This window comes from Pseudophryne corroboree, chromosome 4, assembly GCF_028390025.1.
Source record: "Pseudophryne corroboree isolate aPseCor3 chromosome 4, aPseCor3.hap2, whole genome shotgun sequence".
In the NCBI taxonomy this organism is placed as follows: Eukaryota; Metazoa; Chordata; class Amphibia; order Anura; family Myobatrachidae; genus Pseudophryne; species Pseudophryne corroboree.
The window spans coordinates 865,863,002-865,879,702 of NC_086447.1; the positions used below are offsets into that span (position 1 = coordinate 865,863,002).

Genomic DNA, 16,701 nt, shown 5'->3' on the forward strand with positions numbered 1-16,701 from the left:
GTTACACGGATGACGATGCGGAACGGCTCCGGTTTAAAGAACAGCTGGACCCCCATGGCACTGAGGGCGGCATTGAGGACTTATACCATCAGCTTCTCAAACTAAAACGAAAAGAAATAGATTTCCTGTTGCATGGGATCTCACTGTCGGAATATCACAGGCAAAAAATGATCCCCCGGGGCTTTCGTGTCAGGAACGTTCCCACAATAGGCAGACACAGCCCTGAATTCTGTAGAAAATGGGTACGGATCTTAAATAAATGCAGTTTAGATCTCATGTTACTTGTTGTGGAAGAAGCAGGCAAGGAACTCAGTGGAACACGAGACAAAATACAGGCCATGGAAACCGTGCATAAATCGGTGTTACAGAGTGATACGAATAAGGAATGGCTAATTAAGCTGCAGCATCAGATAGAACGATACAAGGGAGATCTGGTGAAATTTAAAAGAAACAAACAGCACACGGTGAAGGAGGACTACGACACCAATAGGGTGTATCGGTGGCTGATGGGAGTAAATACACCAGCCTCGGGTGCGTATAACCGCAGAAGTAGACACAGCTGGCGTAAGAGAAGAGAAATGCAACAGAGTATAGCCGGCACCTCCAACAGCGATAGCGAATTCGGCCCCTGTGATTCTGAAGGACCCGTGCGGGAGTCCAGTGTCCCTTTAGGGACCCCAATAGTACCTCAAATAGAAAAAGGACGAAGAGGCAGGCCACCCGCAGGGGCGGCCAATGCACGCGGAACCAGAGGTGCCTCGGCAAACAAGAAACGTTGATTTACAACCTTTCCAAAAGAACACTATCTGAAGCTGAACAAAGTGTTTTGGAAAAGGGCCTTTCATTTGTTCCCACCAGCACCTTTAATGACTTCAGATGGCACATTGAGTTACATCACTATGCACGTAAACTCAGACGCCAGGAGTTCTTTCAAAACTCACCGGGAAATGAATCTTCACCAACCAGCTTGGATCATATACATAAAAGCTTCCTGAGTAAACGGTCAGCATCCACCTTTGACCCCACATCCACCAATGCTTCCATCAAAGCCTTCACCAGATTACTGGATGACTCCGTTCACAAATACAACGAGGCGGTGGGCACTGTTCCCACACTTCATAATTTATCAAAAGCGGAGAAAGCAGCGTTAAAGCAACTGAGTAACTACAGGGACATAGTCATTCGTCCCGCGGATAAGGGGGGTGGGGTGGTGGTTCTGGACCTGGACTATTATGTGGAAGAAATACAGAGCCAACTAGCAGATACCGAGGTATATGAGGAGCTGACCCGTGACCCCACTCTTGAATATCAGAAAGCACTGAAGAGCACTTTAGATATAGCCAAAGAAAATGGGAAATTAACTTCTAAATTGCACAAGGCACTTTTTCAGGAACACCCCCGAGTGCCGATATTTTTCACGGTTCCTAAACTGCATAAGAGTCTGCACGCTCCACCAGGCAGACCTATCATTGCTGCTAGAGAATCAATCTTCCAGCCAGTATCAGTTTTCCTGGACAGCATACTGCAACCGCTGGTTTTAAAGCACAAGCACTTTATTAAAGATACTACAAGTTTCCTTAACCGATTAAGGGGTATACAACAGATACCGAGGGGAACCCTCATGTGTGTGGTTGATGTAGTTAGCCTCTACACAAACATACCACATGAGGCAGGTCTATCGGCAATGGAGACATTTTTGAAAAATGAAAACATGAAGACATTAGACATCTCATTGTTCATGGATCTCCTCCGAATGACTTTGGAAAAGAACTACTTCTTGTTCAACGGTAGATTCTACCGTCAAAAGACGGGGTGCGCGATGGGGAGCAATGTCTCCCCATCGTTCGCCAACATCTATATGTTCGAGGAGGAAGAAAAGGTGTTTTTCCAGGATGAGACGGTCTCTCAGCACGTTTTGTTTTTTTCGCGTTACATAGATGACCTGTTCCTTCTATGGACAGGGGGCGTGGAAAGTTTTGAGCAACTAATGCATACTACCAACTCCAGACCGTCAGGGGTTAAATACACTTACCAGACCAGCACCAGCTCAATACACTATTTGGATGTGCAGATTGTAATCAAAGAGGGGACTTTACACACAGGAGTATACACCAAACCCACAGACAGGAATACCCTGTTGAGGGCTAATAGTCATCACCCCAAAGCCCTCAAAAAGGGCCTACCACGTTCACAGATGATAAGGGTTTCGCGCCTGATCAGCGATCGTGACAAGTTGGAGATGGAACTGGACAAGATGATTGTGAAATTCACAGAGCGAGGATATGACCGTCCACTCCTGATCAAACAGAAGCAGGAAGTGATGCAGTTATCTAGGGAATCTCTCCTGTATCCCAGCGACCGCCCAAAGAGGCCAGTCATACCCTTCATTTCCAGGTTCAACACTACTAGCCCGGTCGTACAGAGAGCATCGAGAGCTCTATGGCCCATTATAGCTTCTGATCAATCATTACCAACTTTCAGGGGGACGCGGCCCATGATGTGCTTCTCAAGGGGCAAAAGCATCAAGGATGCGATAGTCCATTCTGACATTACTGGATTCCAGGATTTGAAACTTCAGAAACAGACCCCTGGAGCGTTCCTGGGCAGACCATCCGGATGTTATAAATGCATTAAGTGTACCACCTGCGAAAACATGATAACTGGTTCCAACTTTACCAACCCACATCGGGAGAAGACCTACAAGATTAACTTTGTACTTACCTGCACTACTACTCATATAGTATATCTCATAAAATGCCCATGCGGACTCCACTATGTGGGCAAATCAATTAGAACTTTGAGAGAGAGGATGGCTCTTCATCGCTCGGCCATCAAACAGGCTCTGGCGGGTAAGGAGTCAGAGCAACCGGTGGCAAGGCATTTTGCGGCAGCGCATCATACTATGAATGACCTGCGACATATGATCATTGATCATGTCCCCAAGCACATTAGAGGAGGAGACAGAGATGGCAGCCTCTTGCGATTAGAAGCCAAATGGATCTTTGAGTTAAACACCACCAGTCCCTACGGACTGAATGAGAAGCTGAGCTGGAACATCTTCAAATAAAACACCAGACGTTTAGAACATTTAACTCTGATGTACCGTATAGTGCTAATGCGGTCTACAGCAACCTTGAATAGGATAGTTTGATCTTAGCATGCTATATTTTAAACAATAATTGTTTCCCCTCATTTTTTGAAGATGGTGATATCTGAAGTACCTTAGCCGATTCTAGCCGGGGCTAAATCCAGTCAGGAATAGAACAGACCCCCATTATAAGCTTTTATTCTTTGTAAGTTTAAAGTTTACTGTTACCATTGCATAACATCAATTTTTATAACATCAACTTCACTTTTTCAATTGTCATCACCTAAATTGCTAGGTTCACCTTAGTGAGGGCATGACCCCAGCGAGTAGTCAGGGGTTTCCATGCCATTTTATTTTTATCTTTATTATTATTTTTTTATATGCACCGTTTAACTGTGGGTGCACCTTCAGCTATCACCTCTTTTAAATACAATGTCTATACAATATTTTTATTATTCATTTACTAGTTTGATGTGGGGTTCTGTAATGTTAGATCTGTTGCACAATATGTTTTCTTTTATCAGCGCCGCAGCCCGGCCGCCTCTAGCGTCGGGTAACCAGGACAACGACGTGTGCACGGAGCGCACTGTGCATGACGTCATCCATTGGAGACGGAAGCAGGGACGGACCGCAAACGGCCGGGCGGGCGTGAACGGGACACTTGGCGGGTTTTCTCTTCTTATATAAGGTATGAATTTTATCACAGTTGTTATTGTTCACCTTGACAAAGGGGCGCTTGGACCCCGAAACGTCAGATCATGTTTTGTGTGTAATACACTTGAATTTTCAACAGACTTGGAGTGCCGCTTGCTTTGTTGCCTATTATCCAAATTTATCTGAGATGGCACCCAAGCACTAAGTCCGGGAGGGGGAGTGCCGGTCCTTGCAGTTTCTCTCTATATATATATATATATATATATATTAGTGCATTTGTGGCCTCATCTCTACTTGCAGTCAATATCCACTCTACAATAGCAGTCTCAGTCTATAAAATAGACTGTTCTACGGATTTTTCCTAAACACCCATTAACTGCACGGGGACTTTCAATTATGCAGTGAATAAGGAGCTAGCTAGATAGACCTAATATATTGTGGCCAATCATTCATGCACCCAGTAAATGCAATGTGATGGCTGATGTTTGGTGATCCCCAACCCAGAAACTGAGCAATTTTACTGTGTCTCTGTGACACATCGTTCTCATCCCAGAACAGACCTGGGGTGCTTACTGGTCCCCTCAGTGTCTGTGTCTCCTTCAGAGGGTGAACCTTAAAATGAAAAAAACTTGGGAAGGGCGTTGGGTCTAAATAGCCCCAAAAACAGAAGTGAGAAGGGATAAATTTTGCAACTACTGTGGGAATGCCCAAAAGTGCCAAGCTTCTGCGAGCTCGCGCAGTGAACAGTGTATATGACAGATGGGTGTACTGTCTATTGCTTGCCCACAGGACATTATATATAGTACGGTCCACAGTACATGCACCCGCTCCCACACATGCTCAGAACAGCAAAATTAAGGGGAATTGCAGATTACGGAACAGCATCGCCAGGCCCCAACTCACCCAGAGCCCCACCAGCAAACCTCCAGGCCTCAGAGCATGATCAGCAATGGCTGTAGTTCTGCTTCTGTATTCATCTATCCATCTATGAGTCACTATGGCCCTTCAATTACTAAATCATAGAGCTTCCCACTGTACAGTCTATGAAAACCTTATAATGTGTCTAGCACTTGCTATCATTCTTCCTTTCCACAGGGACAAACAGCCAAGTATCTACTGACAGATGTCACTGCTTATTTCATTAAGGGGCTGGGTAATATATGGAATATGGAAGTTTGCTTCCCAGATGGCGTTCTGAAACTCCGGGACCTGGGCTCATTTGCCAGCTTAAATTCCGAGCCAGTGCTGAGCTCTGCAGCAATCTTTATCAGATGGCCTGCCAATTCTACTGGGGCTTGCAGCAGCTCTGTGCTGTTATCTTGTTCATCAGTCAGTAGGTTTAGTACTGGAACGTATCTGATGTTATGTACTGTATATGGCTGACCGTGGTGAAGGGCAAGGCTATAAAGCAATCTGCCATTAAAGTACTGACACAGCATTAAAAATGAACCGCACTGTATAAAAACCAGGGGTTAATGATCCATGGGCTATTAGTAATTTTGTGGAAACGCTGCCACTGCTCCTTGCCAAGAACAAGAAAACTTCTGCATAATCATGTTTAATGAGTATTTACAGTCCGTGTATCTACCTTTCTCATAAAACCAGAAAGAAGTATTTTACCTCCCCAAATGCGATTTCTTGGCTTCTGTTTCATAACACTAACATAAAATCAAAGATTTTTTTTTATTTTGCATGTCACACATTGGAGACTATAAAGGAACTCATAAAAAATAAATAAATATATTATATATATATATATATATATATATATATATACACAAGCTAGCAACCGGCACTCTCACTTCCAGCATCACCTGCCGCGGTGCCCATTACAAGTATGAACAGTTCAGCCGAATTATGGCACTCTGCGGTCTCATTCAGTCAATAAAACACAGCTCCAGAAAGCTTGTAGCCTTTGTCAAGCCTAATAACCAACACGTGTTGGTTATTAGGCTTGACAAAGGCTATTAAAGCCGAAACGTTGCCACAAGCTTTCTGTAGCTGTGTTTTATTGACTGAATGAGACCGCAGAGTGCCATAATTCGGCTGAACTATATATATATATATATATATATATATATATATATATATATATATATATATATATATATATATATATATATATATAAAAACAAACACGAGGAACCACTGTACTCACCATTCCCAGGGGTTGGGGTGCGGTGGGCTGTGACCACCGAACTCAAATATACCAAACAGAAAACCCAGCACTCTCCTAAGCAGCTTCATTCACCTTAATGCTTTAATGTTACATCTAAATAAACAATGGGGTTTTGGTTTATGAATTGTACAATGCATGTAAGCTTGCGGCCCACTCCACGGGACCCCATTTCACCGCAAGTCCTACTCTATCACAAACTTTCACATAGATTTTATAGAAACCTGGCAACTGCACACATCTCCAAACAAGGAATCGGAGGGCGCTAATAATCACTCCAGCTATACCAGCAATACCATTAACCACATTTATAAATGAATAATGATTTATTAAAAGCACAATTTGCTAAAAGAGATAACCCTTTCACATACACATCAACAATTTGTGTCACAGATGAAATGAAGGGTATTTTTTCTCTCTCTTCCACCCTGACGTGTTTCGTCCTTTGCGGACTTCTTCAGAGGGATGATCAATACAGAAATCATAGAAATCTTCAGGTCCTTAAGACCAATTAACAGCGCTTGCACTTTGGGAGAGCACACAGGAGCACACTTGAACTTGTTGTTCATCTGTAGATATACACACTAGTTCAGGAGATTCTCCCCAAGTGGGGCTTATTGCCAGCTCTTATTGATTGGACCCTCACGAATTGTGATTTGAGGTCCCATTTTTTAAAATTGTCCAACAAACCTGTACTGTTAATTGGTCTTAAGAACCTGAAGATTTCTATGATTGCCAATTTTGGACTGCATAGCTGTATTGATCATCCCTCTGAAGAAATGCGTCAGGGTGGAAAAGAGAAAAAAAATACCCTTCATTTCATCTGTGACACCAATTGTTGATGTGTATGTGAAAGGGTTATCTCTTTTAGCAAACTGTGCTTTTAATAAATCATTATTCATTTATAAATGTGGCCAATGGTATTGCTGGTAAAGCTTGAGTGATTATTAGCGCCCTCCGATTCATTGTTTGGAGGTGTTTTTGTCTGGTCCTGGCTACCAGTAGGACCGTATCAGAGGGCAGCAATATTATAGCGCAGGATAAAGGTGATTCTGGTTTATTTATATATATATATATATATATATATATATATATATATATATATATATATACACACACACACACACACATATATATCTACATACATACATACATATTAAGATAGATTATATATATATATTCCAATTAATGTCATGCCCCACAGTTACCCTAGTAAATCATATGCTCCATGGTAGTATCTTAATGTTATGCACCATAGTACTGTCCTTGCTCATTTTATGCCCCATAGTAGTGCCCTCCAGTGGTTCACATTATGCCGCATTATAGGGCTGCCAATACACATTATGCCACACTGTTCCCCCAATTCACATTATGCCACACATTGTCCCCAGTACATATTATGTCACACTGAAGTGTCCTCAGTTCAATAATGCTACACTGTTGTGCCCATAGTCCATACTGTACAGTGCAGCATTTTAGTTCCCCAATTTATATTATACCATATTACAGTGCCCCCTGCTTCATATTATGCCACGTTACAGTGCCCCCAGTCCAGATTCTGCCACGTTAGTGCCTTCCAGTGCATATTATGACAAATTACAGTGTCCCCTGTTCATATAAAGCCATACTATAATGGCTTATGTGCAAAATACCGTTATTGCACATGGAGCCACTAATGCGCCGGGACCTGAATAAGGCCCCCTCTGCACTCACTACAGGCACGCCCATGCACACTGCCCTGCTTCTCCCTTCCTGTTCAACCTCCTTCCCTCATAGAGCTGACCTGTTCAGCACACTAGACCCTCTCCACACTGGGGAACCCAACTATGGCCTATGTACTCAGCGAAACCTGGGCCTCTGGTTAGTGAACCCTGCCACAAATAGTCCTGCCCACAGACGAATAGCAGTTAAACAAATTGTAAGGCATGTCTTTGTTTCCAGGCTACATATATTCAAACAATATACTGGGGAAGGGGGCCTGTACTGCTCACACTACTACTTACTGTAGAATGGGATGTGCTACCTAGCTGAAACTTAGTACTACAACAAAGAAACAAGAGAGCAGGTGCACTATACAACCATTAGAATTATAATACATTTTATAATTATTCATCATATTCAAGGTTTTTGGCATAAAATTGGCCAATATATGAGCCTACCCATCAATCGTCAAGGTAACCTCATCGGGTAGGTTCCTAACATTATAGGGGCTCACCGATAATGTTGCAAACAACCCTGAGCAAACTAGCTGTAAAAATGGAAGGACAGGTAAGTCGCTAATAACAGTTATTACACATTTATTACTTTTATAAATGTCATAATGACGGTTGCACTCCGATTTTGGCTTGTACTGTTAAACATGTGCCCACCAAAAAGAAAAACTCCCTGCTAAAAAACAAATACCCCCTTTCCTAGAGGAGAAAGTTAGAACTACGCAGATACTGTTGCAAATGATTTAAATGCAGGACAGAATTAAATGTTCAGGAATCCCTAACGTGCTATGTAGACAATGCCCTTCTCACAAACACAACGCTATCTCAGATGAAACTGTGGTTCTTTAACTGTGAAAAGCAACTGTAAATACAATCTGCTGCATATAAAAATATCCAAGTATTATCAGCCCTGCTAGCCAGGAAGCCTACATACTTCATTTTATTTTTGGGGTTCTGACAATTGAAAAATGTCATATCCAAAAGTACAATACCATGGCAGCGCTGCTGAAAATGTACAGTATGGGGGTAATTCTGAGTTGATTGCAGCAGGATTTTTGTTAGCAGTTGGGCAAAACCATGTGCACTGCAGGGGAGGCAGATATAACATGTGCAGAGAGAGTTAGATTTGGGTGTGGTGTGTTCAATCTGCAATCTAAATTGCAGTATAAAATAAAGCAGCCAGTATTTACCCTGCACAGAAACAAAATAACCCACCCAAATCTAACTCTCTCTGCACATGTTATATCTGCCTCCCCTGCGGTGCACATGGTTTTGCCCAACTGCTAACAAAAATCCTGCTGCGATCAACTCAGAATTATCCCCTATGTACGGACAAGATGAAGTACTAAACCTATATACTAACAATGTGAAAATGTCATCAAACATACACAATCCAGAATCACGAAAGAGTGCAAATTCCCAGAGACAAAGACAGGGGGACTTAACAGGGAGCGATGACCTCACCATCTTGTCACACAGCAAACACATTACCGTTTAATAGGGTACGCAATCTTTGCTCCGATTCGCTGGTCACACTACTGTACTAATATAACCGCTCAATTTAAAGTGCCAATTCGTTTTAAAGCAGAACCAGGTGAGAATCACGCTGGAACCAGCTATTCGGATCTTGTTACCTTTGGCCCATGGAGTTCAATACAGTGCATAAAGGGGGTCATTCTGACCCGATCGCACGCTGCAGTTCATCGCAGCGGTGTGATCGGGTCAGAACTGCGCATGCACCGGCACCGCAGAGCACCAGTGCGTGCCAGGTGTGGTCGTACCGTGCGGGGGATGGACCGCAGCGGCTACGTGACGTCATCCTAAAGCTGCCCTGGCCGGGAGCTACCCTTAAAGTGCAAAAGCATCGCCGATGCGGTCTGATGAGTGGGTGGGGTCTGTTGAGGGGGGCGGGATCCTTCCTCATAGGGCCTGATTGTATGCAATTGTGGCCTTCCTTGCGTCTTTTGCTGTAATTGTGTCTGAGACCAGGAGCAGATTGGGAACTAAAAGTGGCCCTGTAACATTTTGTAAAAGTGGCCCAACATAGGCAGCACAAGAGGTATAACATACAGTGTAGCCATGGCAGCATCACTGGATGGTAGAGTCGCTGTACTGCAGATATAGAATAACAGAATGAATGGGGACAGTGCAGTGTACTGAGTGAGGTGGGTTTGCTGTCATGTGGAGGGGGGTATCACATGACAACACACAAAACACACCCCACAGACACGTCAGCCTACTAGGAATCTTCCTGGTGAGCCCTATGGCCAATCCACCCCTGCTTGCTGTAACTCAAAGGTTTTTACATTTGGCTATAAATCTTTTTTTCCAATAACCTGAAGAGTGGTGTACTTTAAATCTGGGTTACTCTGTTGCTGTTCATACACAGTAGTAGAGCTCTTAAAGATAAAAGAAAATAAGTTTCTTTTTATCCTATTAAACTGTTTCCCCTTTATAACAAACTTAATATGAGACTATGGGGATCATTCCGAGTTGATCGTAGCTGTGCGATCAGGCACTCAGACATGCGGGGGGACGCCCAGCACAGGGCTAGTCCGCCCCGCATGTCAGTGCCCACTTTTGCATTTGGAGAACCTCCTTGCTGCCTGGGTTGCAGAGGCTGCGTGTGACGTTACGCAGCTGCCGCGGCTCGCCCACGCCTACGTTGGCCGGACCGCGTCCAGCCCCCTCCCGCCCAGCGACCGCCTCTGCCTGTCAATCAGGCAGAGGCGATCGCTACAATACAACGGCCTTCGGAGGTCCGACCCGATCGCTGCACTGCGATAACCTGCAGCGAGCGATCGGGTCGGAATAACCCCCTATATTTTGTAAATATGCCACCAAAAGCAGCACAACTATTAATATCACAAACAGTTATTGAAAGAAATGATTCTTGTTATAACTGACACTCAGCCTGCGGACACCTGTGTTCCGGCTACACTATATTGTTATACGCTGTAAACCTCTGATTGCTCTAGGTTACAGCACATCTGTGCTATTCCAATGATATCAGTAAAGTTAGGCAGCAACAATGCACAGAACCAGCCATTCCTGTCACAGTCAAGTGATTGGTCACACCTTGCACCTAGCGGCTGGTCGCTTCACTTACTGTATGTGTGTCAATGGATGCCCCAATTCACTGCCCTAAAGTAGCCATGTGGCAATGGGTGATCATTGGCTAGCTTTAGCCTCTTGTGCACAGTGATGAGATTAGTCAGTGCTGATGGCGGATATTGGACACGCATGTTACGGAACAGGCATGCAACGGAATATGCTGCGCTATATAAGAAACTGTAAATAAACAAATAATTAATAAATAATAAATGTTACAGGCTCATTAGAAGCACTTACCTGTCTTACAAGGCCCAGCTGAAGTGCTAAATAAAGAATAATCTGAGGGTCCTCTGGGTCTATTTCATGTGCTCTGTGGAAACAAACATACACTGGTAACATTGGAGGGAAGGGTCAGATTTAGGTGTCATAAGTATAATCCCCCAGGCTCTGGTGCAGACATACAGTACATTGGTTACATTGGGGAGCGGAGAACTCATTACCTACCTGACTACTACACCCTAACAAATGACTACCATACAGCAGCGGGATCAACCCTTATAAAATGGGGCCACATAGAACCATAGAATGTGACGGCAGATAAGAACCACTTGGCCCATCTAGTCTGCCCCTTTTTTTTTTACCATATCTTTATCTCAAACCTTATTTGATCCTTATTTCTTTGTAAGGATATCCTTATGTCTATCCCATGCATGTTTAAATTGCTCCACTGTCTTAGCCTCTACCACCTCTGATTGGAGGCTATTCCACTTGTCCACTACCCTTTCTGTGAAGTAATTTTTCCTCAAATTTCCCCTGAACCTCCCCCCCTCCAGCCTCAGTGCATGTCCTAGTGTCCTATTGCTTCTCTTCATTTGGAGAATGTTTCCCTCCTGGACTTTGTTAAAACCCTTGATATACTTGAAAGTTTCTATCATGTTTCCCCTTTTCCTTCTCTGCCCCAAACTATACATATTGAGATTTCTTAATCTTTCTGGGTATGTTTTGTGATGTAGGCCATGCACCATTTTAGTTGCCCTTCTTTGTACAGTTTCTAGTGTATTAATATAATTTTGAAGATCTGGCCTCCAGAATTGAACACAGTATTCTAGATGAGGCCGCACCAATGATCTATACAGTGACAATCTGCTATTGTTATGTTACCCCCCAAAAAACAGATTCTGGAACACCACTGACATTCACTATAGCCACAATACAAATTCCTATGGTCCAAAATATTTACTACAGCTCTTTTATAGTCTACCCACTTCCAGAAATGATGAATCATATACACCAATATAGTACACTATTGACCAATACATAATATCGCTATGCAGCATTCATCCCACTACTCATACTGCTGATGCCTTCTATCTACCTCCTGGCATCATAAGTATTTCAGAATATCTGCTGTAAAAGCAATTCATGCATACTTACAGGGGACTATGCACTAATAGGTACCAGCACAACAGATTCTTCCGTTGCTGTTACCTCCAGCAGCCAATCATAGGTCACAGAACTTGTAGCCAATCAGCACTGCCTAAACGTACTTCAGCCAGATCCAATCCATGGTGAATCAGAATGAACAGTAACAAGAGGAAGGTGAGGAGCAGTGGAGCAACAAGAGCGGGGCGAGTGGGGCACGTGCCCTGGGTGCCATGACAAGCCCATAGTAGGCAGGGGCGCTGCCGGTCAGGGTAGTGTACTACCAGTGCCATTCTCACCACCCCCGCTGGACTCAGACTTCTTGGCAGCGAGCATCCAGCTGAGATGGCAGCTTCGTGTTGATGGCGATGGTCTGGGAACAAGAGAACGGGTGGGCTCAGGGGGCAGACGATGATGGGCGATGTACTGCCCCCTGTACCTCGCACATCGACGTCCGGAACTTTGTGTCGGCTGGAAGTGCGGCACTGGGACATACACACTAGCAGTAGCACTTATACTCCTACCAGCACTTACTTAGTCTACTGCTGCTGCTCATTGTCTTCTGCTCCTCATCTGCCACCCCAGCCATGGCTCCAATGCATTGAGTATGTCTGACCAACAGACGGGATCCCAGCAGTCAGCATACCGTCGCTGGGATCATGGCCGCCAGAATGCCGGCATAGGGGCGTGCGTAACGAAGGCCCTTGCGGCTGCCACTGGTTTTATTCCCACTCTATGGGTGTCGTGGACACCCACTAGTGGGAATAGCCCTCGGCCCCCCTGACGGCATTCTGGCGGTGATATAGGCACATCTGTGCACTTACAGATTTCTTGCACATCTATGTTCATTCCTGATTCCTAAATTATCGCCACTGACTCAGAACCTGAAAAAAATGTTTACGTTATATGCTCAGCTTAGAGACCATGCTTTGTAAAAATTTACAGTCTGATGCTGGGTACACACCTATAGATACTGTACATCTGCAGATCAACTGATCTGCAGATATATCTATAGCCAGTTTAGGCAGTGTGTTGTGCATACACATTGCCCAATCTGTCGGGACTGACGTCAAGAACTGGGCGGGGGTTTACATGCGCCCGCCCTGTTCAGCCGTCAATCACCGCTGGCTGCTGCAGTTGGCTGACCGTGCATACACACACAGCCGATGACCAATATATCGTTAGATATATTGGTCATCGGCTCTGCTGCTGGACTGATGTGATGTCTGTGAATGACGGCATTCACAGACATATTGGCCCTCATTCCGAGTTGTTCGCTCGCAAGCTGCTTTTAGCAGCATTGCACACGCTAAGCCGCCGCCTACTGGGAGTGAATCTTAGCTTAGCAAAATTGCGAACGAAAGATTCTCAAAATTGCGAATAGAAATTTCTAAGCAGTTTCTGAGTAGCTCGACACTTACTCTGCCACTGCGATCAGTTCAGTCAGTTTCGTTCCTGGTTTGACGTCACAAACACACCCAGCGTTCGCCCAGACACTCCCCCGTTTCTCCAGCCACTTCCGCGTTTTTCCCAGAAACGGCAGCGTTTTTTCACACACTCCCATAAAACGGCCAGTTTCCGCCCAGAAACACCCACTTCCTGTCAATCACACAACGATCACCAGAACGAAGAAAAAACCTCGTAATGCCGTGAGTAAAATACCAAACTTCTTAGCAAATTTACTTGGCGCAGCCGCAGTGCGAACATTGCGCATGCACAGTTTGCGGAAAATCGCTGCGATGCGATGAAAAAGAACGAGCGAACAACTCGGAATGAGGGCCATTGTCCGTACACACTGGCCACGGACTCGCGATATATCGGCCGTTCAATAGAACAGCTGATATATAGGCCAGTGTGTACACACCATAAGCTGAACATCTTTATCATCACAAAAAGTCCCCAGAGTGATGGAAACGGGGGCATGCTACCAGGTCACCCCCTTTCACTGAGGCCTTGCCCCTTTATCCGTAGAGTGGGCGCCAAAGAGTTTAACATGGCAGACGGGACATCAGCCAAAATCTTGCTTAGGGCACCATATTCGTCAGGGCTGCCCTACTGCCCACCAAGGCCTGCAATTACAGAACAGTCCTTATAACCAGCTACTTATCCCTTTAAGATGATTAAGTTATTTTATTTTTTTATGTCAAGATTCACTCGAATGAAAGAACTTAATTCACCTACTGTATACCATTAGCTAAGGCCACTACATTACTGATTTCATAGCGGTCTCGTTATGTAATTTCATTTATGTATTTCATACTGATTACCTTGCAAAGTCCAATATTATGACATAAATTGTCTTCTTACATTCAGCTCAATAATATAAGTGTGATCCCAGGACGTATAATAATGATTTTACCTTTGCAACGCCTGGACAGCTTTCTTACTCCAATCATCCTGAGTGCTCTTCTTCGTGGCTATAGCAAAAAGAAATATCTCTCTGAATTCAGCTAAACGTAATACATTCTCGCTGGTTGAAGTAAAGACAAAAAGGGACTTCAAAAATGTAGGGCATTCTGTAAAATGACATCTACAATCTGATTGGTTGCTATGGTCAACACCACCACTTGACCTTTTAAGAAGGTTTACATACATATATTTTTCATCACGTACCAATATAACAGGATTTTTCGCCACTTACCATTGAATCCTTTTCTCTGAAGCAGGGTGTGGGACACTGGACCATGGGGATTGTAGGTTTGGGCTGAAGAAGGCGTTTAAGTTAAACTGTAGCTTTAAAAGTAAGTCGGCGTCCCCCCTTGCATCCCCATGATTCCAGTACTTCTTCGAAACAGTCCAGTAGTCTTTTACCCAGTAGGGAAAAGACAGTCAAGAACAATACCTTGCACAACTAGATGTGTCACCCCCGCCTGCTTCAAAGAAAAGGATGCAACGGTAAGTGACCAAAAACCCAAGGCTCGAGGGACACTGGGACGTTAAAAAGCCACCCCCGGGGGAGGGAACGCTCAGGGCCAAAGTGGGCATCGCTGGAGGTGACATAAAAATGAGCAAATCTGTGGACAGAGGGGGTCATTCTGACCTGTTTGCACGCAGTGGTTTTTCGCTGCTGTGCGAACGGGTGCGGAATGCGCATGCGCGGTGGGCGCAGGGCGTGTGCGCAACGTTGCCCGGCGACAGGGGTCGGCAGGTTACGTCGCGGCTACCGACGGGAGCGGTCGCAGCGGCGACCGCTAAGAAGATTGACAGCAAGGAGGCATGGATGGGCGGATCCGGAGCGTTGGAGAGCGTTTTTGGGGAGTGGTGAGTGAAATGCAGGCGTGTCCAGGACAACGGAGGGCGGAGGTGTGACGTCAAAGCCGAGCCCTACTAAGCTAAAATACACTCCCCCATAGGCGTGTACTAGTTGATCGCAGCAGCAGCAAAAAGTTGCTGGCTGCGATCAACTCGGAATGACCACCAGAGTACTAAGAGGCTGCACAACAGACCTGTTCTGCCTAAGCCCCTTGTTGCGCTGCCCAGGAGGTTGCCACCACCCTAGTGGAGTGTACTGACACCCGTTGTGGTGATGGTCGCCCCACACTTGATCAGGTTTGAGTGATGACCTAGCTTAGTAAACGTGCAATGGTCTGCTCAGCAACCGGCCAACTGCGTTTATGTGCATTATAAAGAACAAGCATTAAAGAAACTTCCGGGATTTCAGGATGAGGAGATTATTTTTAAAGCTACAGTTTAAATTAAGTGCCAGCTCCAGCCCCAACCTGCAATCCCATGGTCCAGTGTCCCTTGTCTTGCTGCAAGAGAAATATATAGGGGTTTATTTCCTTAAAATATTGCAGCGTTCATTGTTGCACACAAGTTGGGCACAATGGCATGCTCACTGCAGGCATGGAAATAAATGTGGATCTTTGTTATTATATAGAGTACCACACATCTATTCAGTCGCACTGCCCCCATTTATCCACTTTTGGAAGTAGCCATCATCACTATTAGGGTGTATTTGCACAATCCCTATACCTGGCGCAAGAGATCTGTACAGACAATTATAGGTTGTATGTGTGTGCATGACCAATCCCCTCTCTGATTCAGCCCGGCCTCTCCCAATCCCCTCTCTGACTCAGCCCGGCCTCTCCCAATCCCCTCTCTGACTCAGCCCGGCCTCTCCCAATCCCCTCTCTGACTCAGCCCGGCCTCTCCTAATCCCCTCTCAGACTCAGCCCGGCCTCTCCCAATCCCCTCTCTGACTCAGAATGGCTTCTTCCAATCCCATCTCTAAACCAGCTCAGCCTCTCCCAATCCCCTGTCTGACTCAGCCTGGCCTCTCCCAATCCCCTCTCTGACTCAGAATGGCTTCTTCTAATCCCCTCTCTAACCCAGCTCAGCCTCTCCCAATACCCTCTCTGACTCAGCCTAACCTCTCCCAATCCCCACTCTGACTCAGCCCGGCCTCTCCCAATCCCCTCTCTGACTCAGCCTAACCTCTCCCAATCCCCACTCTGACTCAGCCCGGCCTCTCCCAATCCCCTCTCAGACTCAGCCCGGCCTCTCCCAATCCCCTCTCAGACTCAGCCCGGCCTCTCCCAATCCCCTCTCTGACTCAGAATGGCTTCTTCCAATCCCCTCTCTAAACCAGCTCA

At 45.2% G+C, this 16,701-nt stretch overlaps 1 protein-coding gene across 10 annotated transcripts in view; it reads right to left on the reverse strand.

Moving 5' to 3' along the window:
• TTC7A (tetratricopeptide repeat domain 7A) overlaps positions 1–16,701 on the reverse strand; it is a 914,714-nt gene that overhangs the window by 403,158 nt on the left and 494,855 nt on the right. For all 10 annotated transcript variants that reach the window (XM_063918709.1, XM_063918713.1, XM_063918708.1 and 7 more), the window contains 2 exons: positions 14,466–14,523; positions 10,982–11,054 (listed from right to left, as the gene is read on the reverse strand). In XM_063918709.1, the coding sequence (XP_063774779.1) occupies positions 10,982–11,054; positions 14,466–14,523 (131 nt within the window). The remainder of the gene's footprint in view (positions 1–10,981; positions 11,055–14,465; positions 14,524–16,701) is intronic.